Source organism: Fusarium odoratissimum (genome assembly GCF_000260195.1).
Source record: "Fusarium odoratissimum NRRL 54006 unplaced genomic scaffold supercont1.5, whole genome shotgun sequence".
Lineage (NCBI taxonomy): Eukaryota > Fungi > Ascomycota > Sordariomycetes > Hypocreales > Nectriaceae > Fusarium > Fusarium odoratissimum.
In genome coordinates, this window is record NW_022158691.1 from 936,008 (window position 1) to 961,819 (window position 25,812).

At 48.7% G+C, this 25,812-nt stretch overlaps 10 protein-coding genes across 13 annotated transcripts; 6 read left to right on the plus strand and 4 right to left on the minus strand.

The window, feature by feature from the left end:
• Positions 1-538: 538 nt before the first annotated feature.
• FOIG_04264 (uncharacterized protein) lies at positions 539-6,239 on the plus strand. Its single transcript, XM_031202418.1, has 3 exons — positions 539-1,494; positions 1,552-3,232; positions 3,284-6,239. Exons 1-3 carry the CDS (start codon positions 1,375-1,377, stop codon positions 3,898-3,900), a joined length of 2,418 nt encoding a protein of 805 aa, XP_031067865.1. The 5' UTR covers positions 539-1,374; the 3' UTR covers positions 3,901-6,239.
• On the minus strand, positions 3,770-6,736 carry FOIG_04265 (uncharacterized protein). Its single transcript, XM_031202419.1, has 2 exons — positions 6,324-6,736; positions 3,770-6,268 (listed from the first exon to the last, which is right to left on the minus strand). Exons 1-2 carry the CDS (start codon positions 6,597-6,599, stop codon positions 4,505-4,507), a joined length of 2,040 nt encoding a protein of 679 aa, XP_031067866.1. The 5' UTR covers positions 6,600-6,736; the 3' UTR covers positions 3,770-4,504.
• A 344-nt stretch (positions 6,737-7,080) lies between these two features.
• FOIG_04266 (uncharacterized protein) lies at positions 7,081-9,839 on the plus strand. 3 transcript variants are annotated; one of them, XM_031202421.1, is made up of 4 exons: positions 7,081-7,348; positions 7,464-7,945; positions 7,998-8,776; positions 8,823-9,239. In XM_031202421.1, exons 1-3 carry the CDS (start codon positions 7,124-7,126, stop codon positions 8,191-8,193), a joined length of 903 nt encoding a protein of 300 aa, XP_031067868.1. In that variant the 5' UTR covers positions 7,081-7,123; the 3' UTR covers positions 8,194-8,776; positions 8,823-9,239. The 3 variants fall into 3 exon arrangements, with proteins under 3 accessions (XP_031067868.1, XP_031067869.1, XP_031067867.1); XM_031202422.1 differs by having other exon boundaries at positions 7,464-8,776; XM_031202420.1 differs by having other exon boundaries at positions 7,085-7,348; positions 7,998-9,839.
• On the minus strand, positions 8,540-10,266 carry FOIG_04267 (alcohol dehydrogenase (NADP+)). Its single transcript, XM_031202423.1, has 4 exons — positions 9,522-10,266; positions 9,283-9,468; positions 8,821-9,226; positions 8,540-8,767 (listed from the first exon to the last, which is right to left on the minus strand). The coding sequence occupies exons 1-4, from the start codon at positions 9,846-9,848 to the stop codon at positions 8,688-8,690; spliced, it is 999 nt and encodes a 332-aa protein (XP_031067870.1). The 5' UTR covers positions 9,849-10,266; the 3' UTR covers positions 8,540-8,687.
• A 762-nt stretch (positions 10,267-11,028) lies between these two features.
• FOIG_04268 (uncharacterized protein) lies at positions 11,029-16,162 on the minus strand. Its single transcript, XM_031202424.1, has one exon. The coding sequence runs from the start codon at positions 15,137-15,139 to the stop codon at positions 11,432-11,434; it is 3,708 nt and encodes a 1,235-aa protein (XP_031067871.1). The 5' UTR covers positions 15,140-16,162; the 3' UTR covers positions 11,029-11,431.
• A 123-nt stretch (positions 16,163-16,285) lies between these two features.
• On the plus strand, positions 16,286-19,144 carry FOIG_04269 (uncharacterized protein). 2 transcript variants are annotated; one of them, XM_031202425.1, is made up of 2 exons: positions 16,286-16,392; positions 16,456-19,144. In XM_031202425.1, the coding sequence occupies exon 2, from the start codon at positions 16,560-16,562 to the stop codon at positions 17,787-17,789; it is 1,230 nt and encodes a 409-aa protein (XP_031067872.1). In that variant the 5' UTR covers positions 16,286-16,392; positions 16,456-16,559; the 3' UTR covers positions 17,790-19,144. The 2 variants fall into 2 exon arrangements, with proteins under 2 accessions (XP_031067872.1, XP_031067873.1); XM_031202426.1 differs by lacking the exon at positions 16,286-16,392 and having other exon boundaries at positions 16,402-19,144.
• A 236-nt stretch (positions 19,145-19,380) lies between these two features.
• FOIG_04270 (uncharacterized protein) lies at positions 19,381-19,614 on the minus strand (the record flags this gene model as incomplete). The annotated part of the gene is made up of 1 exon (XM_031202427.1): positions 19,381-19,614. One exon carries the CDS (start codon positions 19,612-19,614, stop codon positions 19,381-19,383), a length of 234 nt encoding a protein of 77 aa, XP_031067874.1.
• A 216-nt stretch (positions 19,615-19,830) lies between these two features.
• FOIG_04271 (uncharacterized protein) lies at positions 19,831-21,110 on the plus strand. The gene is made up of 2 exons (XM_031202428.1): positions 19,831-20,574; positions 20,621-21,110. Exons 1-2 carry the CDS (start codon positions 19,866-19,868, stop codon positions 20,896-20,898), a joined length of 987 nt encoding a protein of 328 aa, XP_031067875.1. The 5' UTR covers positions 19,831-19,865; the 3' UTR covers positions 20,899-21,110.
• Positions 21,111-21,898: 788 nt separating this feature from the next.
• On the plus strand, positions 21,899-22,288 carry FOIG_04272 (uncharacterized protein). The gene is made up of 2 exons (XM_031202429.1): positions 21,899-22,057; positions 22,112-22,288. The coding sequence occupies exons 1-2, from the start codon at positions 21,943-21,945 to the stop codon at positions 22,246-22,248; spliced, it is 252 nt and encodes an 83-aa protein (XP_031067876.1). The 5' UTR covers positions 21,899-21,942; the 3' UTR covers positions 22,249-22,288.
• Positions 22,289-23,410: 1,122 nt separating this feature from the next.
• On the plus strand, positions 23,411-24,870 carry FOIG_04273 (uncharacterized protein). Its single transcript, XM_031202430.1, has 2 exons — positions 23,411-23,969; positions 24,048-24,870. The coding sequence occupies exons 1-2, from the start codon at positions 23,749-23,751 to the stop codon at positions 24,496-24,498; spliced, it is 672 nt and encodes a 223-aa protein (XP_031067877.1). The 5' UTR covers positions 23,411-23,748; the 3' UTR covers positions 24,499-24,870.
• Positions 24,871-25,812: the final 942 nt, after the last annotated feature.

The window sequence follows — 25,812 nt, forward strand, 5'->3', positions numbered from 1 at the left end:
AGGCCGAAGGCGATGTGTCTCAGTCGTATCAGTGAACCATCACGATGGCAGGGGTAAGAAGTCGCCTGGAGATACTTGTGCTCTAGCAGCAAGAGCTTGAAAGATGCACCCCACGTCATTGATGGCATTGCATAACTCTGTTTCAACAGTGCGAATGGAACTGAACGATCTATGCAATTCACATCCAAGGAAGTACCTGTTGTGTTATGCATGAAACAAAGAGTGGCCAAGTTATGACGGCCATCAACAAGTGGTTGCATTAGTGGCCTTGACAATCCGCGCGTGGCCTGAGAATTGATGGCCATAAGCTTCGTGTACTTGCACAAATCCTTTAGCAGCCAATGGCCTGATCGGAAACAACAAAGACATAGTCACTGCAACAGGCCAAGTTACAATGTTAGCGGGCCTCAAGATGAGTACATTAATCTTCGCGAGGCTTGGCTCGTGCGTTCACGGCCTTTACGCGCTTTACGCGCGAGACACGTCCAAGGGCGCGACCGAGCACGAAACAGACACGTCTCGATTAATTGAACGCATCTTTTTTCTCTTCCCGTTCACGCTCATCAGCCGAGGGATCGGGAACTTGCTGCAAGTGAGCACAACCTAACAAGTCACTTTGACGTGCATAAGCTTAGCACGGTTGATGATGGTACATTTAATTGCCTCCACCGAGGCCAATTTATCCCTAGGTATTTATCAGGTGCAGAAGTAACCTGCATTAGCACCTTCTGGGCAACTTTACTCTGCAAACACACCTGCAATCTTCATCTTTTTCTTTGCTTTCATCCTCACCTCGCTCTCTTACACGAGTTTAATCGAAAGCAGCTATAGTGGAGGTCTTTCACCGGGCCAACTGAGCTACAGGCGGCTCATTACGCAGAACCCGCTAAAGCATTGGTTGTCAGCGCACTCCCCGCTCGTCTCTGGGGCATCTTCCAGGTACCTGAGACCCTGGGCCGGTTCACCTGCAACTCACTTCCAATCACTTGCACAACTCCGCCGTGGCCCGCCCACTACACTATCTCGAGCTACTCATTTCGTCTCAACTCCATCTTCATTCTGCAACCACCCAGTTTTTAGGCGCACAAAACGACTGAAACTCCGACGACGAAGCGCATGAGCGAGCCCGGATAACTGCCTTTAGCCTCGTACGGCACTTTTAAAATACTGTATCCTATCATACTGGCCGGCCACATCGACCTCTTGTTTCAAACTTTGCGCGTTTCCCTGCTGATTGTACATACCCTTCGACTTGTTCTTGTGGTACTGATTGGTGCTGTGATGCTACTACGCTCTTCATCAATCCACCTCGAAAAACCCTTTCAGCTGAGACAGTGTTAATATCACGCTGCGAGTAATCACCTATAATACGAGATGCCGTCAGCATCGCAATCATCTCAACAATCATTCAGCATGAGCCAACAATCGCAATCTGGTGTGGGTAACTCCTTCAGAGGTTACAATGGCGACTCCGAAGGTGCTACCATCTACTCGGTATGCAACGCCCAAAAACTATACTACTCTCCCTCTGCTAACAATCGTCTGATATAGGCATCGTATTCTGGCGTCGATGTATACGAGATGGAGGTCAACAATGTCGCCGTGATGCGCCGTCGCAACGACTCATGGCTCAATGCGACCCAGATCTTGAAAGTTGCCGGGGTAGATAAGGGGAAGCGCACCAAGATTCTCGAGAAAGAAATCCAGACGGGCGAGCACGAAAAAGTTCAAGGCGGTTATGGAAAGTATCAAGGTACTTGGATAAAATTCGATCGAGGTGTCCAAGTTTGCCGTCAATACGGCGTTGAGGAGCTTTTACGACCACTCTTGACCTACGACATGGGTCAAGACGGAGGTGTTGCTGGTCGAGGTGATTTTAACACACCAACCAAGGAACAAGCTATGGCCGCACAGAGGAAACGGCTGTATAATCAAAGTACGGACGGAAGACCTAATGGTCTAAGTGGGACATTCTTCAAGAACATCTCGACTACTGCCTCACATGCCGTCGCCGCCATCAGCAAAGCTCGCTTCGATTCACCAGGCCCTCGAAGCCGCAATGGCCCTTCGAGAGCACCCTCCTTTAGCCGCCAAGCATCCATGCAGAACGGAGACGATTTCCCTACCAACTCTCAACAGAGCTTTGCCTCTGATTATGGACAACAAGTTGATTCAGCATATTCGACGCAACAGATTAACAACTCGGTTCAGATTAACGAGACAGAGCCTCCTCGAAAACGCCAACGAGTGACCATGACGCCAGGCGATAGCTTTAGCGGATATGGGCAAAATATGGACATGTATGCAGCGGCCTTCCCTGGATCACCCACGGAACCAAACGAGTCTTTTATCTACACCCAAAATACTATGCAGGATGGCTCGCCGGTGGACGAGGGCAGTGGGCCCCTGGCGCCTCTCCCTTACGAGATGTCCCCAGAGGTTGAGATGAAGCGAAACATGCTGATGAGCTTGTTTCTGGAAGCTCCTGGCACCGATCCTACGAAGCATGACATGCTTCGAAGTTACACCCCAAAGGAATTGGATATGCCCATCGACTTGCAAAGCCACACTGCCCTCCACTGGGCTGCTACACTCGCCCGTATGCCTCTGCTCCGTGCTCTCATCGCTGCTGGCGCCTCCCCGTCCCGCGTAAATGCTTCCGGCGAAACAGCCCTGATGAGGGCATGTTTAGTCACAAATTCACAGGATCATAACTCGTTTCCTGACCTCCTCGAGGTTTTGGGCAGCACCATAGAGGCTCGGGACCACAAGGGACGGACGGTGCTTCATCACATTGCTGTGACGAGCGCTGTCAAGGGACGCAACGCTGCAAGCCGGTATTACCTTGAAAGCCTTCTGGAGTGGGTTGTAAGGCAAGGTAGCGCACCTAATAGTCAGGCTACCAATGGGAATGGGCCCAGCGGCTCGCAGTCGGCCAATCCAAAAATGGGAATCGCTCGCTTCATGAGCGAGATAGTCAATGCTCAAGATAGTGTTGGCGACACGGCCCTGAACATTGCATCTCGAATCGGAAACCGCAGTATTATTTCACAACTATTAGAGGTCGGCGCCGATCCGAATATCGCCAACCGTGTTGGCTTGCGCCCCCTTGACTTTGGCATTGGTAGTGAGAATGTTGAGGACAAAACGAACGGCGAAGTCAATGTGGATAAGAATGGCGTGACAGGGACGAATCAACGTAGTCGTGAGAGCAGTGATGAGATAGTAGCCTGTAAGTCGACCACAACTCGAGAATCCATCAGTTCATTGCTAATCAGAACAGCCATCTCTCACCTATTATCAGAAACAGGCTCAGCTTTCCAAACCGAGATGAAGGCTAAACAAGCTTCTCTCGACACTCTTCATACCACTCTCCGCACGACGTCAACACAACTTGGCGAAGCCCGACGAACTTTCGAGCACCTGAGCGCGACACTGAAGAAGCAACAATTAGCTAGGCAAAAGGTCGCCAATCTATCACACGCACGTGAAGATGAGCAAGTCCGTCTTATGCAAGAACAGTCTAGAGCATCACAGCCCAACCCCTCATCTTCATGGGAAACAGAGCTATCTGCTATGCTCGAGGCCGCTGATGATACCTCGGGCGGCGGTTTCGGTGGTGAGGGTCTCCTGCCCTCAGCAGCAGTTCTACGTGCCCGTATTCGTGCCGTTGAGGGACGTCGCGATATGACTCGAAAGATGGTCACGGCCCTAAAAGGACGGAGTCGCGATGTCGAAGTCAAGTACCGTCGTGTAGTGGCGCTATGCACGGGAGTCCAAGAAGACGAGGTGGACGCTGTAATTGACGGTCTACTCAAAGCCGTGGAAAGCGAACACGAGGAGCTCGAAATTAACCGTGTGAGACGCTTCCTCGGCGGCGTCGAAGGTGTTGTGCACTGATGCTAAGTTCTTTGATTCCTCGACTGCACAGCACACATCGGGTTGTGCCTATTGCAGACTGTAACGACTACACTTTCTGTACGATTCTGTGTTTATTTGTACACGGTGCTTTTGATACCCGCTGAGCCCGAAAAGCATCCCTGCTCGTGGTGGATTAGAACAATGGGCGTTTTCTTACTTATTGCCAAGGGCTCCATACCTTTCTGTTTATATCTCCATTACTATTTCAAGCTTTTTGTCACTTGATCGTTTTGTCTACGAGAACCGAAGATTGGACGACTACTTATACCTTTATTTCTGGACGAGAAGGAGTGTGCGTAAAAGAGGAAAGGGGAGAAGTTGGCTAGATAGCGTCCTTGACGAGTAATGGTGTATAATATATGACATGAAGAATATTCATTGACGGGGTGCTTTCACTTTGGTGAATATAAGTTAAGTGATAAGAGACTGAGCAGACTTTACGTGTCTCAGTAGAACTCCAGTGTCGCCCAATTCAAAACTCCAAACGCCATGCAATGCCATGTGATATATACAAACAAGGAGACGGCTTGTCCAGTTTAGCTCCAATGCCCAGGGCGATCTTGCCGAAAATCTGATGGCATGTTCATGCGACGCCGTTGCGATATACCCCTTCCCATCTTTCCTCTACACCCCCAACTTTGTTCCTCAGGACCTTGATCTCAGCATCAAGCTCGTCTACGTTCCTTGACAGAGCGCTGACTTCTTCAAAGCGTCTTGAACCCTGGGCAGTCTTGACCATAGCCTCAACCATGAAGCGCTGCTCTTCCAAGACAACGAGTCGCTCACGAAGCTCCTTTTCCTCCGCCTCGAGCTGACTAACAACTGTACTCCCTTCACTAGGTGCTTGCGATGACGTCTCGTCAGCTAACTCTGAGTGTCGTAAACTCGATCCGGAGTGGTGATGGGAAGCGAGAAGTCGTGAAGTAGAGACTGCTGTAGAAGATGATGCAGATGAGCGTGAGCGGAGCAGCTGAGGGAGGCTCTTTAGAGGAAGCATATTTGTATGAAGAAAACCACTAGCGTATGTATATATCGCCATTTGAAGACGTCGTTGTGTTGGGCTCTCGGTTGGAAGATCACGCAGGCGCTTCGCAGCAATGCCATATTTTCCAAAGCTATCAACCAAACGCTTGCGAATCTTGGCCGCTTCCTGAATCTGTGCATGTGTAGGAGGTGGCTTGTTGAGATCAATTTCTCCGCTCTCCTTTTTCTCCGGTTGTAGATTCAGTAAAGCTCGATGAAAAGATGGTAGAAGTTGCTGGATTCCACGCTCAAACTGCCTCAAGGTTTCGTATGCTCGTTGATCTGCTGGCTTGTGCTGTAACGAAGCTGCAAAGTCACGAGCGGAGAAGATGGTGTGCTTGCAATCACGACACATCCGAATGTCTATCCCAACTTGCCCGTCACCAGTTACTGACAGGGGCTTTTCGGTCCCCGAAGGCGCTTTTGTTGCACCATTAGTTTCGCTCGACACATTCAGACCAACTTCAGAAGAACATCCTGTTTGCGGGTCTCCACAGACGACGCGACCACATATACGGCAATGGTGCCTTCTAAACGTCCAAGAGCCAAATTCCTGCTGGCAAAAAGGGCATTTCGAGACGGTAGCATCTTCTTCCCACGTAACAACAGACTGTTCGATGAGCTTCCGAGGGTTCTTTTGTCCTGCTAATGATGTGACTGGGCCTAGCAAGGAGCCATTGGATTGTGTAAGTTTTTCGGGAGGGTTCGCTAGTAATTTTGTGAGTTTTGTTAATCGTTTTTCGAGCCGCGAAATTTCTAAATTCTGTCGCTCAACCTTTTTCCTTCTTATTTCCACGAATGCGTTAGTGTGGTCCGTCAATACACCTTGGTGATCATTATATCCTTCTCTTGATTTAAAGCATGTCTCGCATACTCGTGCCCAGTAGCCTCGAACCGGTTCATGTTTCGCGCTTCGACTCAATTTCATTTGGTACATGGTATGTTCCTCGCAGAATAATCGTCCACAATGTCGGCAGTTTATGCTTCCATTCAAAGGTCCCAGACTTCTTCCGCACGTCGGATCTGTACAGAGATCGTAACTTGTAGACCGTTGCCAATGATGTCGTGTAATAAGTTCGTCGGGGTCAACAGGGCCTTCGAGAGGGTTCTTTCCAGCAGCACTAGATGGCGCGGAAACAGGGAGGGATTCGTTTGATTCAAAAACATCGAGACCGCGTAGTTTCTGGTTGATGAGGGAGAGAGGCTGAAATCGTTTGGCCTTGAGAACCTGCTTATCAAACCACGTCTTGACCTCATCCTGCTCCTCCTCTGGTAATTCTTGGTGGTTGTCGTCGATATGTCGGTTGAGTTGAAGAAGGGTCATCTATGGGCACAGTATTTAACAAACAGCATTCAAGGTAGATATCATCATAATTTACCATCTCTTCGTTGCATATTGGGCAGACAAGTGCGCCATCAGCAGGGCCTTTCCCTTGAGCACCAACGCTGATGCTATTTCCTATGTCCTGACTCGGGAGATCTGGTGAGATACCACTAACAGGCGGGGATAACGACGATGAAGCTATCGATATGCTGCTTTCGGACGCTGCTAATGGACTTGCTACTCGAGGCGCATTCGTAATCGGAGGTGTCGGGGGAGCAAGGCCCCTGCCGCTGCCTAGGACACGGCCGCCGCCCAATTTGCGGCCCGACATGATGAAGAGGTTTCGAAATGAGAAGACAAAATCAAAGAGAAGGAGAGTGCGACCGTAGCTGGTCGGGCTCTATCTCGAGCTGCACCACGGGGGGATGTTGGAAGTAAGATGATGGATTGAGGGGATACAGGATAACCTGGCAAGGTACTGCTCCCAGTGGCTTGGTGCTCATGCCAGATAAAGAGGTACCTTGGGCTCGGAGCTCCAAAGGCGGTGAACCAAGTACACTTATAGCATGCGTCATTCTATACCAAATAAAGTTAGCTCTTATTCGCTTCCTCCCGTTCCCCGTCCCATGGGGCAAGAAAACTTGGGACCTTTAGCTTGTACGACAAAAATATCGAGGCAGGTTACACTTTAGAATATTGCGCTCGTAGAGCAGCTAATTTTGACTCTCTGGCTTAGGTTCAGAAGTTTTCTTGCCCCCTTGAGCCGTCGTGTCTTATCACAACCCCTGCAGCTCCGATAAGAGTCAACCATTGTCACCTTTACTTACCGTCCCTGACTTTAGTTGATGGGGAAAAATGACCCCCATTCAGAAGCCAGTATCAGCCCAGCCGGCGCTGGCATCTCCGGCATCTCCTCCCGCCTCTTCTACTCCCTCCTCTGAATCTACTTCTGCTTCTGCTTCCTCCTCCTCTGCTTCAGTCGCAATGGCAAAGACTTATCCTCCCGTGCAGCCTGGAGGCAGTTTGATCTTAGCATGGCAAATCAAGCACAAGAAGGTGCTTGTTGTCGGCGGTGGTGAGGTACGTCTGAATCATCATCACATGCGCCGAGCCTCGGACTTTGATGTTTGACGCGCTCATCAATCACAAACTACCGTGCAATCAATGATTCATCTTATCTGACAATTCTCTTTAGGTCGCTGCTGGTAGAATCTTAAACTGCCTCAACGCCGATGCCAACGTCACTGTCGTGTGCCCCAAGTCCGGCCTCAATGATGAAGTCGCCTACCGAGTTAGCGAAGGCCAGGTCGCCCACGTCGACCGAGTATTCGAGCCCGAAGATTTAGACGGGGCCAGCATGGTTCTGGTCGCTATCGACGACCCCGCCGCCTCGACCGTCATTTGGAAGCTTTGCAAGGAGCGAAGGATTCCCGCCAACATCGCCGACGTACCACCAGAATGCGATTTCTATTTCGGCAGTATCCATCGTGATGGTCCCCTCCAGATTATGGTCAGCACCAACGGCAAGGGACCCAGGTTGGCGGCGGCCATTCGGCAGTTCATCGCCAAGCAACTACCCAAGAATGCTGGTAATGCCATCGAGACTATCGGTGAACTACGACTAAGATTAAGAAAAATGGCCCCCAAGCCTGAGGATGGACCCAAACGAATGCTCTGGTCAGTTCCATGAGGCCCCTCACGCAGACTATACTGACAATCCCGATAATAGGATGTCCAAAGTTAGCGATACCTACAAGTGGGACGAGATGTGCGGCCTCACAGACGAAGATATGGACAATCTCCTTCTGTTTTATCCTGCCAACAAAGTCCCTGCGATGGACGTTCTGCTAGCTCTCCGGGGAGGCACTGACGTCAAGAAACTCGACGTCTTTGACGGCTCATTCGGCTTCAGTGTCGGCGCCTAGATACCGACAACACATACAGCAGGCAATATCTACTAAACGATGGCGCAAGACACGGAGAACACTACGATGTATACAATTTATTTGGGACAAGGTGCATATATGGTTTGGAACATTTTGACTACGTATTGTAGATGGGGAAGACGCTGTCATAGCATTATTTGGTATGGAAATGGCGGTTTCAGAACAGTTCACCAGTTGCGGTATTATTTGTTGGGGACATACTATTCATTCTAGATTGTCGTATTTACAAATCCTTTGAAATTGCTCAGACATGTGGATGGTCGATCCCGAGACATATCGGCAGTTTATGTCAAAACAAAACGAAACACGATGATTCGCTCGGCAGTTGTCAGGGTGTAAGCACTGTATTATAGGAGGGAGAGATGATCATTAATTTTTGTAATTTTTTTCTATGGTCAAGTTTTCATCCGCCCAACCTTTTAACTGATCTATTCTATGTCGTCATGCATCATAACTTGGTATCATGAAAGCCTCTACAGCTTAAGAACCACCTTGTGGGTAGCAGTCTTCTCCTTCTCGTCGCCGAAAACATCAATGTCCCAATCAGGAGAGTCTGGAAAATGTTAGTAGAAATTCAGGTATTTGGGATCGTGGATTGAGACTTACAGGTCTTGGGGATGTTGAAACGCTGGGGCTTCTCGCCGAACTTCTCAAGCTCCTTGATAGCCTCCTCGTCAAGCTCCACCTCCTCGAAGTTGCTGCGAATACGAGCGGGAGTAACGGACTTGGGGATGACGATGTGGTTGTCGAGGGTGGACCAGGCGAGGATGACCTGGGCGGGCGTGACCTCCTTACCCTTGGACTTGCTGAGGCGCTCAGCGATAGCCTTGACCTCGGGGGTGTTGATGAGGAGAGGCTCGCCCCATGAGTTGTTGCCGAAGGCAGAGTAGGCGGTCAGGTAGATACCCTTCTCCTTCTGGTACTTGACAAGCTCGGGCTGGGGAAGACGAGGGTGGCGCTCGACTTGGTTGATGGCCGGGGTGACACCGGTGTCCTTGATGATGGTCTCAAGCTAGTGGGGGTCAGTTGTTTGTTCAAAAGTTGGGGTGAGGCATTGTAGAAGCTTACCATCTCAATAGAGAAGTTGGAGACACCAATGGAGCGGACCTTCTCCTTGGGCAGCTTGGTAACGGCCTCCCAAGTCTGGGACAGGGTGACGCCCTGGTCAAGCTCGGTCTTGTTCTTATCGTCGGCCTTGAGGGGGAAGAGCTCGGGGCCGTTCTTGAAGGCAACGGGCCAGTGGATCAGCCAGAGCTGATACGATGGTTAGCCGTGCGTGGAAACGAGTGAATGAATCTCAAACTCACGTCAAGGTAGTCAAGACCAAGCTCCTCAAGGGAGTCATCAAGAGCACCGGGAACCTCCTCAGGGCGGTGCTTGTTGTTCCAGAGCTTGCCGGTGATGAAGATGTCCTCACGCTTAAGGCCGGGGACGTCGTTGAGGGCCTTCTTGATACCCTCGCCGACCTCACGCTGGTTCTGGTAGATCTTGGCAAGATCGAGGTGACGGTAACCGGCCTTGAGGGCCTCGTAGACACCGTTGCCGACCTCACCGGGGGCAGCCTGCCAGGTGCCGTAGCCGATCTGGGGCATCTTGTGGCCCGAGTTGAGGGTGACAGTTCGACCGAAAGACATGATTGCAGTTGTTTTTTGGGTGAGGGTGGTATGTGAGAGGGTTGTGTAAGTGTGAGAATGGGAAGAGAGAAAAGAGAGAGAGATCAACTCGGGAGAGGAGACATGGAGGGGTTTATAAGAAGAATTGCGTAGCTGCAACAACCGCCAGAAACGCAGGAGTAAGGTAATGTTAGTAAACGTGGACGCGTTATGACACCAGATGAGGACCCAGTACTTGCTATCGCCATAGATATCCACATTTACATCTTAATCTTCTCCAATGCCATGTCTCGCGCATCGAGAACCCTGGTGGTGACGGCTCCCTCCCCCACCACCAACTCCTCATCTAAGTACAATAGCTGTAACAGGAATGACTACTTACACTAAAAAGGTACTCATGATGCCTAAATGGGCAGCTCCGAAGAGCTTTCACAGAAGCTGATTCGCTAATCAAGACATCGATCGAGAAGCTTCTACTGTACGTATCCAGAAACACCAACCGCAAAATGCCGTGCCTGTCACCAAAGCAAACCAAAGCAACGACGCCGCGGGGCAATTTCCATACTTGCCCCACGTCAAAAGTCGTCATTGCCCCGTTGAAGGGGGCTAAAAAAGCCCGCATTTGTTAGCGCTACGTGCACTCCATAGCGCTCCTGTTGATGCGATGCGGATTCACCTGAGAATGATATCAGCGACTTTTTTTTTTTTGTTGCTCGTGGGGGTGCAAGCTTTCGGTCTAGTTACCCCGAGTCAGTGCTAAAATGCCCCTACTAACGGTTGGTTCTCATGTATCATTGGCACGGCTGGACCTGCCCAGCTCCTGGGGTTTCTAGTGGGAATATGGAGAAGGCGTGCTTAGTGGAATCTAATGCTAACGTTAGTTGGTATTTTGTGGTGATGGACTGTCATGGTTGTCATGAGGGGTAGCAACCATGTTGAGAAGCCGAGGGAGCATGATAAAAGGAAGAAAATTTTGTATTCATGTTGGATGTGCTTCATGAGCTAATAGGTGTTTCAAGCAAATTCATTCACAGCATGTCAGATAATCAAGACTCAAGGAGCTTCTGACTAACAAATTATAAAGATATGATATAGTCATGATAAAGGTTGGGGACCCTTTTGAGCACGGCGGACGACTCATGATGGTCTCCCCTCAGTGTAAACAATCTAACTTCTCAACCAGAAAGAATTCTGAGCCATCATAAGTATCACTTGCTATAACCCGTGTCGCTTCCATGGCTTCATACCACGAAACGTCCGGATAACTGCAAATACCATATTAGTTGGTGGATTGGAAACTTGGTCAATGGTAATGATCCAATACTTGTTCATAAGAAGCTATTTTTCAGGTTTAGTCTTAAACGGGGTTAACAGTTGCCAAGATGTGGTAGATACTGCGCAGCATGGGCGATCTGTTGTTGGCAGCTAAACGTACCTTATACACTTGTTTGAGACCACCGTAAAGTCATGATTGTGGTTTCGATTACATTTCGCGACTAAGAACGAGACACCAAAAAGGCAAACAAAAACAAGTCAAGTCAATAAAAAAAGACACGTAGAAGCAAAAGAGATAGCCTTGCAACAGCCTCTTGGGATCCAACATCCTATGTCTCCTTCTCCTTCTCCTTTTCCTTCTTCTGCTTCTCCTCCGCCTCTTTCTTCTCCTTCTTCTGTATGAACCACTGCTTTACAAAGTCCCAAGTAATCCCAGCTTCCTCCAAACATGAGCTCCAATTGTTCATTGTTTCCTGTATCAGGTCCGAGCCTTTTGCCGCTTTCTTGTCAGGATTGAAGTTGAAATTCTTGACCAGACTCGATTCTGGCAATACGCAATTCTCATTCCAAATGAACTTACGGTGCCGACCCTTCCCAAATTCCATACGAAACCCGAGCTCGCGGCCGAATGTGCTATCAACATCGTTCAATTTAACCGCTGGGAGTTCTTCTGTAGTCTTTTTTCCATGGGCGTTGGTGAATGTTTGTCGCCGCATCGTGAGTGACTTCAGTGTCTCCCATGCATGCTTGTTGATTTCTCTCTTGGGTAGTCCGTCTGGTGCCATCTTAGGATCCAGAACAGGTTCGGTACGGCGTACCTGCTTTTTAGGCGGAGGCCTATATTTGGTCTTAGGACGTACACGGGACGGCCGAGCATTGAATGTTTCCTGGGGTGCATTCGTGGGCTGAGTTTGAGGTTCTGGCTCTGGCTCGGCGTTCGTTCGTGACGACTCTCCAGGTTTTTGACGGCCAATTTGGCTAATCAACATGGGTAAAACTTCAAAGCCCACGTCCTCCATCTCTACATCGTCGCGCGCCTCCATCTCTTCTCGCACTTGCTTCCCCGTCGTTCGTATAGGCGCCTTTCCCTTATTGTCCTTCTTGCCGACCCTGTATGGGTCGGACGGCTTCAGTGGCGGTGCCTTATCTTTATTGCGCTTCTTCTGATATCCCAGCTTCTTCTTCTGCTCTTGCCGATGTTTCGTCATAACTTCCTTGAGGGCTAACCATATCTCCGATGTGATTTTTCTGTCCCCCTCAGAGGTCTTCTGTATGCGGTTGGATCCTTGAGCGTCGAGATCGAGAGGAAGTTCATTGTCGGCAAAGGGGAATTGCTCCCTGGTGATTCCCATGCATTTCGTCAGACGCTCGAGTGCCCGTCCATCTGCTGGGAATACTTTCCCTCTGCCAAGACGTGGACTGACACCCATGCCCCAGGTTTTGTACCGATATACAAGCTTATCGGCTTTTTCATTCAATGGATAGATAAGCCCCCGGAGAAGAGAGGCACCAAAGCGCTTGATGTCGCCCTTCGCCTTTCCAAAGCTCATCTCTTTTTCTTTGACATCAAATCCTTGCAGTTCGTCGAGAAAGCGGAATATTCGATGCGTCCGTTTAGCAGGGACGTGTTGGTCTTGAAAATCACAGTTATCGAGCGCAAGAAGGTCATATGATGAAAACTCCTGGAGCATCCTCGAGACCGTTTCGCGAACATCTTCCTCGGACTCTTTCGTCCAGTCGTTAAATTTGCGGAACATGCCTGGTATAAGTTCCAGATGCTCTGCAACATCGGCGAGTAAATCCAAACCGTCGATTGTTTGGCTTATCAGATTGGAGAACTTGTCTTCTGGCTCAGCATCACTGTTGTGGGCTTCGATATGCCTCTTTACTTTATCCGTAGTCTTCCGGATGCCGACATACATGGAGGAATGCTTATTCGAAATGAAGTTCTCAATAAGCTCAGCCACGATACGTTGTTTTTCCCCTCGGCCACTGTGCAAAGCCTCTTCTTGGAAGTCAAGCATAATGTCTTCGCTGTCATAGTACTCTCTGATCAACCAGTCCTGCCTGTACTCTGGCCTTCTAGTGGTAAGGTAGGTGTTGCGCATGGGCTCAGACGCAGCATGAATTGCTTCTTTACGGAATTCGAAGATGAAGAAAGCCGCGGCGTGCCGGATCAACTCCTGAAGTTGACGGTATTTCGCTGTATAGGTATCAAGTTCTTCAGAAACATGAGGCCTAGGTGCAGCTGTCCTCCTGCAGTATCCGAATTCTTCCATCTTGGGTGGTTCTTTGAGTGTCTCCCGTTCGAAGGTTTCAAAATCTTCCAAGGCATCTGTAACGGCATCCCAAATGAAGAACTCGAAAAAGGCTCTTCTAAGTACGCTTCTCATGCAACTTCGATATAGTACTTTACGCAAAATTGCGTCATGGTAGCTCTGAGAGTACTCATTCGGCAGATAGGTTGAGTCTTCGACAATATTAGTCCAATGATGATCCTTTTGTTCCACGATGTATTTGACTAGATAGGCAGGGTCGTCAAAAAGATTCTTGATGTGGTCTTCAGCCGCTGCACTTTTTATCTTGAGCTTGGTGCGATACCTCTGTAGGTTGACCCCAGTGCAATTTGGCTCATATTGTCGAATCGATGCGATGTCTTGCATTGTTTCGGCTCCTTTCTTTTCTTTCAGCATCTTGATCTTTTGTCCTGCTGAAATCTCAATTTCCAGAATCTCCTTTTTGCTGAGTCTGCTAGTGTGGCCTGTGATCAGCTCATGCTTTGCCAGATCTAGCATCTGTTTGCAGAAAGTAGCCAAGAAAAGGTATGTAATTGCTTGGGATTGTAGTATAAGCCATGCTTCCATGCTACCGAAAATCCGTCCGGCGGATTGCAAGTCCTCAAACCTGTCTTCATCCATCTCGGGTGAGTGCTTGGACAAGATTTTGGGTTCACACCAAGCTCTTTGGTATTGATTTTCGTACTCACGGTCTTTTACCGGGACAAACATGACATAAAACGAAGGATCGCAAGCGCCTGACAAAATGTGAGACTGCTTTCCTAGGTGCATGCGATTGTTATCTTGGAAAGCAAACTCAATGGGGTGAAGTCGGGCCCGATAGTGGATGAACATGAGCATATTGAGCGGGATAGAAAGATCCTCCTTGTTGATGTGCGAGACCAAGAAATGAGCTCTTTGCTTTCGCAGTGCATCTTCTACTTCGAAGTTACACCCGGCTTGTTCAGAGGCATCTGCTGCAGGGTCTGGACTGGGTTTCCTCAAATTTCGGAACTTGACATCGTCCATGATAGCATCTTCCATAGCCTCCCTGTCGTCGTGATAGTTGGCTGTACTGCGATATAGTGGGTACTGTCTCTTTTCCTCGAGCATCCTCGGTATACCGTTGTTTTTCCAGTGGAAGTTGACTCTGACGTTGCGGAGATACTCATGGGCAAACTCGTCGAGATCACTTGAATGGTTGGGGTTGATATGGCCTTCAGGATCTAGGCTGAAATCACTCTCCATGTGAACGGGTCTTGACTCTGAACGACTTTTGGTGTATTGGGCATTGAATGCTTTTCTGGTCTCTTCCCAGCTGTTCTCTAGGCAGTCTTGAATGCATAGAATCTTCCCATTTTGGTCTCTGACTTTTTCATCAGTGAGGTTTATGATGATCTCCTGGATCTCTCGCTCTTTGCCGACTACGAGTTCAATCAATCTCGACCATTCCGATTGAACGACCTGGTTGACATGCCTAAATTCTTCCAAAAGCTCTTCGGTAGGCCTTCCCGGGTCAACTGGTGGCCACACAGAGTTTCTTCCATAACCATGAAATGCACAAAGGGCGCGGGCACTTCTCAGAGATTGGCTGTGTATTGCTTCCTTCGCACGAAGATGTTCATCCCTAGCAAAGTCTTCGAGATCCGAATCCAGGATCGATCCATGCGTTGGATCGCCTAGCTTGTAGTTTTTCCCGAGCCACTTGACATGGTAGTTCGAGTATTCGTATTCTGTGGGTTCCTGGCACTCGTCGGTCATTGTGATATGCAAAGCTCCCTTGTTGAGAGCTGGTTCATGGATCAACTGTTGCCTTGGGAAGGGAATTGACTCATTTAAAGAGCTAATGAATAGTGAAAGACTTCTCGAGATCGTCTTCAGACTTTCCACAGACGAAAAGGCTCAGGAAGAGTTTCCAAAGAATAATATCGGTAGTCTCGAGTAGTCGCAGCATCTCTCCCAAGTACCTTTATCAGGCTTATAAGCTGCCTGGTTGATATGGACATCCGAAGAGTGTGATCGGATGCCTTAGTCCACAATAGATAGACCTTGGAGGGACAAAGAAAACAAAACCACCTGGGCACTTACACCTCTGTATAGCTCAGATCATCCAGTACCGTGTGTGAGTGTCCATTCTACTCACTAATTTAACGCCATGTTTGTGTCCAGATCCATCTGCCAGACCCTCGCAATGGCGCTCTCGGAGTTTCTTGAGGGCACTCCTTTGTCTTTTCAATCCACTCCATAGGCCGCATTGGATGCACGGGCAATTGGAGTTTCGAAACCCGGATACCATGAGGATCACTTATATCTGTCGTTTTCTTTGTTTCGAGTCCGAGTGGCTGGGCCAGTGTTGGTCGATCGAACAAACTTATTGAGCTATAATGGTATGGGAGCACAAGTCAAGGCATCTCAATTACCTAGCATCAATATTAAAGGCGCTTATTGACCACATGTTGTTTTTGTTTAGCATGGCTGCTGAACAATGCGACCACTATTTCGGGACGACCAAGATCGTAATACAAGTCCACAATCCACATTGAAGTGTGAGAGATCTTGTTCTAAAGCAGACAAAGCCAGTGCACATTCAGGGGCGATTCAGGAGGGGCACAGGTGATAGCTTCCTTATCTCTCAGTGAAGCACAACCCCCAGAACCGCAAGGGTGAGAAATCGTGAATATCTCATCTTTGAGGGCGATCAGAAAGCATTCATGGAAAATTGAGTCTGCCTCCATTTGTACTCTTCGATGATAGAATGAACGGGGAACGGTGAGCTAAATTGCAAGGAAGGAAGATGTGATCATTCCTCACTTGCGTCCCTCATCATTTCAGCATCTTCGAGCTTAGTCATCAGATGAACGCGATCGTTCTTTCGAGCCAAATGCACCAACTTTCATCCTCAGGTACCGATCTTGCAAGGATTTCTCTGCCATGAGGTAAATGTGGTGACATTGGGAGGCTGTGACTTGAAGAACTACGTAAAAAAGCTCATGGTTCAATTCTCCTCATTCTTTGCCAGTTTCTTTCAACAAAAGTGCTCCCACAAGACGCGTCTGACCTTGCGATACACTTTCTAGACCCCACATTCAAGCCGGAACAATAGCAGCAAGCCAACAATCGTTCCAGACACTCAAAGCAGAAAGGCATCAAGCACTGAGAAAATACTGCACTGGTCGCAAAGATGGCGCGCCTGAGTGCTCAAGGCGTTGCGTCTGCAGAGGTTCAGCAATCTCCGACCCAGTCGCTCAATACCACCTCCGAAACCACCAACGATGAAGCGGTTCCGCCCTTCTTCAACACGACTTTCTCAACTCATCGTGTTTCCCCCATGCACATTGGGAAATCACGTCTCACCAGCCAACGGCTCCAAGTTATCGCCAGCCGCCTTCGTGATACCCTTGTCGGTGATGTAGTTCGTGGCATTCAACTCAGTTTGGAGGCAGCAGATACATCTTTCGGCCAAGTTGGTGCTCTCAAGGGTGTCCGAATCGAATGGTTTCATGCCAGTACGTTTTTGGGTGAGGACGCTGCTGAGTTCGACCTCGAAGCTCCACGCGGCGATCAGAGTGACCTTCCAGACGACCAGAAACAAGGGCTCTGGATAAGCATAGAGCATGAGAATGCTGCTTATGCTGCGATTCTTCTACCTGGATTATCAGACTCTTCAGAGTCGCGGCAAACCGGTGATAAAAGCAGGTTCCTCTATCTGCCATTATTGTTAATGCGCATGCCTCAGCAACTCAAGACCGTTGTGGCAAATTGGCTTGCTGCTTCTTTCGACTGTCGCGTCAGTCGGATAACGATGGGAACCAAGACTATTCTCGGAGTATGGGAAAGCTGGATCGTAAACGAAGGGCTCAACGACCGAGGTATTGACTTTACCATAACACTTGCATTCAACGTGTCGCTTCAGACCAGCGAGGACCCAACAGCTATCGACAAAACCCAAACTCAAGAGGAAACCAAGCCTAACCCAGGGCTTCGATCTGTTGATATCACCATATCTGCACAAGACCTTCGCCGCTTTGTGCGCGCTGGTGAGAAGAGTCATATCCCGGTTGATGCTTCTTGGCAAGGAGACGCCCGTGAACGCCGTAGACTTGCTGGTGGGAACACGGACGATGGCTGGGCTTGGCGTACAAACGGTCCTTCGGAAGCATCCCCCTTCACCGAAGCCTTGGGGCTCTATCTACATCACCATCTTGCACTGAATCTTTTTCATCCCGGCGTACATGTTACCCAGATCTCCTGCGCTGGGTTCGTGCTCGGCCAGAGTCGCCTAAAGATCATAATGCCTGGTGAGATCAGCCAGAGCCTCTCCCGCGCTGCGTGGTCCTTTATGGCGCAACTTGGACAAAGGGTTCAGGGCGAGCAGCTGCCGCAGGTATTTGCCAATCAACCTGGAGTTTGAGCCAACGCATTAGCTCAGTTTACCGACATCCACCTGGCACCCCCGGTTCGTAAATGCTGGTGCGCCAGGAACCAGATTTTAGTGCTGGGCCGTTCAGTGCATTTCTTTGTTCAAAATGGGTCTTGACGCAATGTTTTCTTGCCCATCATGACCAGACTGATGGGCAATCCTAAGAGTTCAGCAATCACGAACCAAATGATGCGAATGACAATGGAAGGGCGAATGGTCCAATGGTTTGCTTTCACACGCCATCTCTCGTTTCACGGAGTAACATATGACGAAATACCATCGGCCCTTTTGACAGTAATGAAGATACAATTTCTGTCCAAGAGCGGAGATTTCAACTCGGATCGCCCAATACTAGCACCCAGCGTTCTTTTCGGGAACACTTTCTTTCTCAAGTATCCTTGACAGGCGGCAGCTTCACTGCCTGCCACTGCGACAAACATTGCTTTTGGGATGCTGAGACTGACCGCGGAATCCCATTCTCGTCTGCACCATTGTCCAGAAAGAAATCACTGGAGCTGAATCAAGCATAATCAAAGCCTGCGACTTTTTTTAGTTAATAAGTCTATATCTTTTCATCCTGCAGCATGTAAGTCGAGGTGTCATATTCTGTCAGCCTCAAGCGTCACATATGCAGGAAAAGCTGTTTGTTGGTTTGCAGTTTAATTTCGCAAAAGCGCTTCTTGGATGTGGTGCAAACTGTAATCTGTGCTGTCTAATCGGGCACCAGTACCTTGGCATCATTTAACCAAGGCAACAAGCCAGACAAACAAGGCTGTATCGTGAAATGTGGTGGAGGTGGCAACAAAGAGGGGTCTATTTTTGGTGATTATCTTGCACATTATGGAACTCGTGCATTTGAAGCTGGAGATACGACAAACAAGAAGGATGTTGCTTCAATGTCCTTTTTTGGTCTTTGAGATGGAAGGTTTCCGGTCATCTTCATCGCGATCGGGAGGAGCAATGCCGTGGCATGCGACAATGGCTGATGGTGTATCAGAAGTTCAGATGCGCACTACGGAATCGCTGACTCAATGGCCAAGGGCTACAGCAGCAAGCAAAGCTGGAGCCAAGCTTTCATATAAGGCTCGGGATAAATGTCAACAAAACCGATGCCAGGAAGCCACATGCAAGTGCCATGCTCATTGACAACAGAAGAAATAAAAGTGTTTGCCGTCGCCAAGCATCGTTGAGCCTCCATATCAAAGCTTATGGTGGCACCATAGGATGCTATTCATAGTTTTACGAAGACCATAGCGCAGTTATTTGCGTCGTTAATTAACCCTGATACAATGGATCCAGTATCTTGGCCAAGTCTTTGCCATTCTTCTCAGGAGCCAAAGTTAGCAAAGAAATAGGTGTCATCGCGCTTTTGCTCATCACCTACAATCTTCTGTGTGTGTATGATGACCTAGTGACACAAGTTGCGCAAGGGTTGGTGACTGAGCTGGACACCTTTGTCTCTAAATGCGGCACCGACGGCTCAAGAAGATCCTATATTTGGCACTGGAAGTGAATATTCACATAGAGATAACTTAAGCGAACATTACCTCTGGTAATAACTGCAACGAAATCTCATGACAGCCTAGTAATGTTTCACTGCGTCAAGCCCTTGGTCAGACAAGCCCCAGAACTTGCCGCTGCCAAAGTTGCCACAAGTCTTGACAGCTTGCTTTGAAACACGAATGTGGTCTGGTGCTTGGGGTTCCCTACGGTATGCTGAGCTGGCCTGTCCCAGCTGGGGGAATAGCACAGATGTCGTCCGGACTCCGTCCAGTTTTAGCCATGCTGCCCACAATCTCTTGGGGTGCATTCCCATGCGGGCTGTGCGTTGAAAGTAGAAAGAGGCTACTTACGTGAGCTGGTGCTGTCACTCAACGGCAATAAGCGAGAGTTCCATGTTTGCTGAAATTCGGGGGCTTTACTGATCCCTTACTCTTACCTTTGCCCTCAGTCATCCTGCTTCGTCTTATTCAGAGGCTGCCAGAGCTCGCCTTTGGACCCTACCATAACAAACATTGCACTTCATTAACGTCATTGCCGAGGCCGAATCCTCGATTTCAAGACTTGATGTCTGAAGCTCGTACGCATTGGGGTCTCTCGTGCCCTAACGGAGGCAGTTTCTACATCTGTGAAGATGACGATACCCAGTTCATAGGTTGTTGTGTCAATGATCCCTGTGGCAGGAATAACGGAACCTGTCCTGATGGTGATTTGCGAGCGACGACCTTCGACTGTGATAAATACTCTCAACTTCCTCAGCAGGACTGTGACAACTCTCAAGGTGTCGACAACTGGTACTCATGTGCCCATACCGACCCGCCTTTCCTAGGATGCTGCAGCCAGAACGCTTGTAGCTCAGGCTGCCCAAGGTCAAGGCTTGCGCCAGCTAAGCTATCAGAAGTTGAGAATAACAGACTCGATTTTCTTCACCCTAGTCAAAGCGAAAGCTCTACTGCCTCGAGTGTGTCCGCGACAGCCTCTACGACAGCTTTGAGCACCTCAACAGTTGATGCAAATGAGAGCGATGGTTTGGGAACTGGAGCTTCTGCCGGCATCGCCGTGGGTGCATCAGTTGGAGGTCTAACTGTCCTCACCCTCGTGGCCTGGCTATTCTGGTGGAAGCCCCGACAGAAGAACAAGCATCGACGAGAACACAATGCCAGTTACAGTGTGCCTCCAGCTGCACCAACACTGACGGCGAATCCATTCTCACCTCCAAGTGGTCCTATTCATCCGAGCACATTCATCGCCCAATCTCCCATAAGTGGCTATCAACGTAAGTAAATTCGTTCAGAAGGAGGCTGAGCACTAACAAAACGCAGAGTCATTCACTTCGTCTCCCACGGTTATGAACCCATACAATGGCGGTCTATCTTCTGTTGAACAGTTCCGAAAGTATTTTCCGAACATCTCTCCATCTGAACGACCGCAATCCTTCACACACTTTCCGGAGCACAGTGCCCAACATGCACACAGCCCCAACTTTCTTCCTCCGTACCAGCAACAGTACAATCACAATCACAACCAACAGCAGATGGGTGTCGCTTCAGAGATGGTTGGCAGTACGACACTTCCGCAAGAAATGAGCACTGGTGCATAATATCGCATCGGCCGTCACTCGAGCATTGGTCCAGAGACAGAGTTGAGCCTCGCCAGGCCGTAAATGAGTTGAACAAAGAACCTGGCATCCAGTGAATATTGAGGACTTCCCAAAACATACGGTTGGATTTGACCCAGATCCTCAGTAGTATCGTTCTACAAACAATAAGAACTGCGGGCAACTGTGCGCAGTGTCATACATTCCTTTGGGCGATTATGTAGAGCAAGAGCTTCATATATCTTGGTATTCGCTACCGGAGAAGAAGGGGCAGGGCATAATTTGTGTTTGTACCTAGAACAAACGGATACGGCATACTTATTACGAGCATGTTTTATTGCAAAACATTTAGTCACCGACTGTATCTTCGATATGCCAAGCAGAACCTGGGGGTTGCAAACGGCAATGACTTTGCAACCTGTCACAGGAAACCCGTTTGTTTGCGTGTGACGAAGCTGTATGTCACAAGTTGGAAGGTTACGACATTCTTTCTCTCCGAAATTTGTGCAGCGACTGCCAGGATAACTTTCGAAAGTGGCGTTCTGAATGTATTTCATGGCTTCAAAAAGTGCATAATCCGTTGCTTTTTGTATCTGTATCACAAGATGCTCGTTGAAGTGATCGAGATGGTGGATCAGCCAGGAGTGCAGTCCAAAATAACACGACCATCTTCAGCCCAAATCTTGGTTGTAGTAGCTCAGATTAATTTCGAGCCTCACCCTGGTTTCATTCGCAACAAGCTATGTCATCCCGCCCCTCATGCTGGACAAATCCAGCCACACAGAATGCATCGCTCGACACACCTGTAAGGTGAACCAAGTATGTGGGACATGGAGATGTCCTTGATTCAGTCCAAGCATGACATAACAGCCTTAACAATATTCATGCTGTAACGTCATGGCATGTCATGCCGAGAAATAGGTAGGTGTTTAGAAGACGAGAATAGGTATATAAAGAGGAAGTCAATACAAGACATGTAGGAAAAGACGAAGACTATTACAAATTACAATCAATCAATCGATCGATATCAATATCAATATCACCAAAATGAATTCCGCCGGAGACCGATCCGTCATCTCGAATGACATGCAGGAGCTTCGCGAGGGCGGCGAAGAGATCTCCCACAAGATCCAGGGCCACAAGGCGAACCTTTCCAACCCCAGTATGAACCGTCTTTACATGAGCGTCGTCTCCAGTTACTAACAGTGATCGATAGACACCAGCCAGGCCAGCAAGGAGAACAGCAAGAAGGAGATCGAGGCGCTGGGAGGAGACGCGAACCACTACGGCAACGAGTCTGATCCTCGAAGCAAGAGCGCGGCGGACAACTTGGAGGGAAGCCGAGTTGGTTAATTTAATTAATTAATGGTATAATATGATATCCAAATGGAATAATAATTGAGTTTTTCAACTTTCATATATTCGTATATTCGCTCGCGTAACTGAATGATTCGTTTTATTGCTACTGCCTCGATTGGTTCAGTTCAGTGAGCCAATCGTCATCAAGAGACTGCCCCAGCTCCGAAATCAGCCCCGGATCCGATTCGGATCCGAAATATTCAGCGTCGATCTTGCGGAGCTTGAAGCGCAGCATCTTGTTGTTTATTTGCAAAAGGAAGCCTATTTGCGTCTCTAAATTGTTTATTGACACTGGCCTAGCAGGCTAGCTAGGCAATGCGTATCACGGGAGGTGGGATGAAACAAACGTCTGCTTACTATGCCCCGGGAAATGAAGGTAATACGGTACTGCACAGGTACCGACACCAGTCGGCATCTCCTTTCCACAAGTCACTCTCAACAAAGTAACGCTGACAACGTCGCCAGACGCGCGGGTGCCCATGTTTCATTACAGAATGAAACGTGTACTTGCAGTATTGGGCATAGCAGGTCGGCAAAGCGGATGATCGGCACAGAAGCGTTGAGGTCTAACGAGTTCTGTCGATGCCATCAGAGAAAAAATGTATTAGCCTGTGAATATTGGCTGCTGATGGTCTGTCTTATTGCCATGCTCTTCATGGCGGAACATTTCAGCCAATATAACTAAAATATCCACATTAAATAATAATGACAGATTTGAGTAAAGTCCAGCCAATAGTCACCATAGTCTATGTCACCCGCCGTAGCAAGATTGAGACGGGTCTTGGCGTCGAACAGCCACTTCCTGGGCAGTGACAGACTCTGCATCGTATCTCCGTGCCAAAGCCGGCGGATCTCAAAGGATTGGTTGGCAAAGTGTCGATCTAGCAAGAGAGGACCGAGGAAGAACAATTTGGAGTCGTTAAGAAATACTGCAATGAGTTACAGGGATCTACCCGCGCGCGGTATTTGTAGCTCGGCAACAGAGCCAAGAGTTGCTAGAAGCTGTCACTGTCAATGGAACATCCATGGCCATGGTCAGATCGGGCTGCCGGCAATATACTCGCTGTAAGGTAGCTCTTCCTCAAGAGGTCAAGTGTGGTTTTTCTCTTGCGTGGCTGATCATATTTGAATCCATATGATTTCTTTCGTGCCAGCCAAGAGCAGGATGAATACACAAGGTACCATTCATACATAAGAGCCCATCTCAATTAGCGACATTCATCATATTTTCCGTTGCCACTGTCCCTTTTTTTTTTGCTTGTCTAATAATATTTATTGGTTCCGGCCCTTTTTAATTTTTTGCCCTTAGTAGCATAGCAAGGCGAGAGAGGCCCGCAAGACCAGGATCATCTCTGAGGCTACCTACGGAATACCCATCATTCTTCGTTCATTCACTCATTTATCCGTCAAAAAGTCTCTTTTCTTCTTCTTTTTTTTCCTCTGGAGGCGGCTGCACTATTGATTCAAGTTGCTCTGCGATATTCTACTCAACAGATGAAGGTTGTGGTTACAGGGGCGACCGGGACGGTCGGCAATGAGATCGTCAAACACTGTCTCGCGGACGCGCGCATCACAAAGGTCGTTATTCTCACTCGAAAAGCCGTGTCGATGGATATCGAGAGTCACCCAAAGGCGGATGTTATCATGATTCAGGATTTCGCAAGGTATTCCGATGAAGTTTTACGGCGACTTGAAGGGTCTTCGGCGTGTTTATGGTAAGAAGACAATCTCTTTCGATCTCTGAAGATCAGTCTTCATACTGCTCAAACATGAGAGGCTGATCATTCGCACAGGGCCATTGGAGCACGGCCAGATCGTCTCAACCACGACAAGGCACTTCTTCACCACGTCAACGTGGAACTACCGCTCACGGCGGCAAAAACATTGAGCGAGCGCATAGCACCAAAGACACCAGCAGGCAACAGGTTCAACTTTGTCTTGTGCAGCAACAGGACCAACTCAAAGGCATCTTCACTGCTCTCGCTCGGGGACCCAAGAAAACCAAAGTCCGAGGCGGAGAAGGGTCTATGCGAGATTGCAGACGCCAGCCCTGAAACATTTAGCGCTTGGATCTTGAGACCCAGCGCCATCGTCACCCCAGACGCGCCCAAGAAGAGGAGACTTGTAGGCGGTCGCTCGGCTCACGGCGTTGAAGTTGCGCAGATGGCCAAGGCTTTTGTCAAGGTGGCCTGCGAGGGCTATAAGGATCGTATCATTGATAACGATGCACTGCTGAAAATGTGAGAAACTTCCGCGGGAAGAAGTGGGTGACGTGGTGTACGATGGAGCTGGACTATGTGCGTGTGTGCGTGTTTGTGAAGCCGAGCTGAGCTTGACTGGAGAAGAATTTGTGGACTTGGCGGAGCATTTGGGACCGTCGAACGATATGCCAAGCCTTTTGGGTGGTGATATCCATTTGGGTGTTGATGCTGGCACATCAAGTTCATGTCTTTGTTGTTGTGATGTGTTGGCCTTCGATTCATTGTACCATTACTAACCGGGTCACGATATTAATGATGTATATAGCATTCAAGCCGGCGGAGATTGATAAGATATTTGTGTAATTGACAACATCCATCAAAGACAGCAATTCTCGCCAAAACCCTTTGACTCGTGATAGCTTTCGGGTATTAAACTCTAGGAGATTGGGTACGGTCCAACCAATCGAGTCTTCTGACTCGTGCATGTCTGCGATTGGAAGTGGTATCGTGTAAATGCAGCGATGTTACCGTTTCAGCCAATGCAAGATGTCGGGGTCAGGACGCTGAGACCAAGCCTTTACTTGAACTCTGATTCTCAAACATGAACGAGAACCGTATAACAATATCAAAGCATCAATTCAAACTACGTATAATGCTTACAGTGAATGCGATATGACAGTCAGATACGAAATGCAGCTCTTGTCATGTTGCAGCCACGGCTATTGGTAACAAGACTGCAACAATCTCCAACTTGACTGAGGAGTCAGAAGCCAATGCCGAGGAAGACGTAGAAATCTGCAGTAGGTGTGTTCCCATCGTATGGAAGGGGTGGCATGTGCCTGTCTGTCAGTGACTGTCGCTACGCTTTCGGCCAAGGCGACTGTATTGGTTGGACAGAGTGACATAGAACTTGACGTTCATCTCTCACATCACAGGTCAGATTCGATTATCAGAGAATGTTTCTTTGCTTCGTATCCTGGCAGCTACGCCTCAAGAGGCATGGCTTGTGGGTTGAATATCCCTGTTTTATTGATAGCTAGCTGTTATAACCTTCTCTGACATGCCGTATTGGTTACTCTATGCAGTTCGATCCGCACTCCTGCGATCATAAGTGACGAGTCCATCTGGAAGATAATGCCTGAGAAGTTGTTGCCCCTTAAGCCTGCCTCGGGTCCGGAAATGGGAAAGACTCCAGTCTAGATCATGAATCAGCTCCCTTCTCTGTGTTTCGGTGTCTACATCCTTTGTACTTCAGCATTACCCCAGGATAAGTGTAGATTGGCCTGTAGGCACGCGAAAAGAGGACTTTACTTTCTAATTGAGTCATATCTCGCGATATAAGGGTTTGTGAAAACAA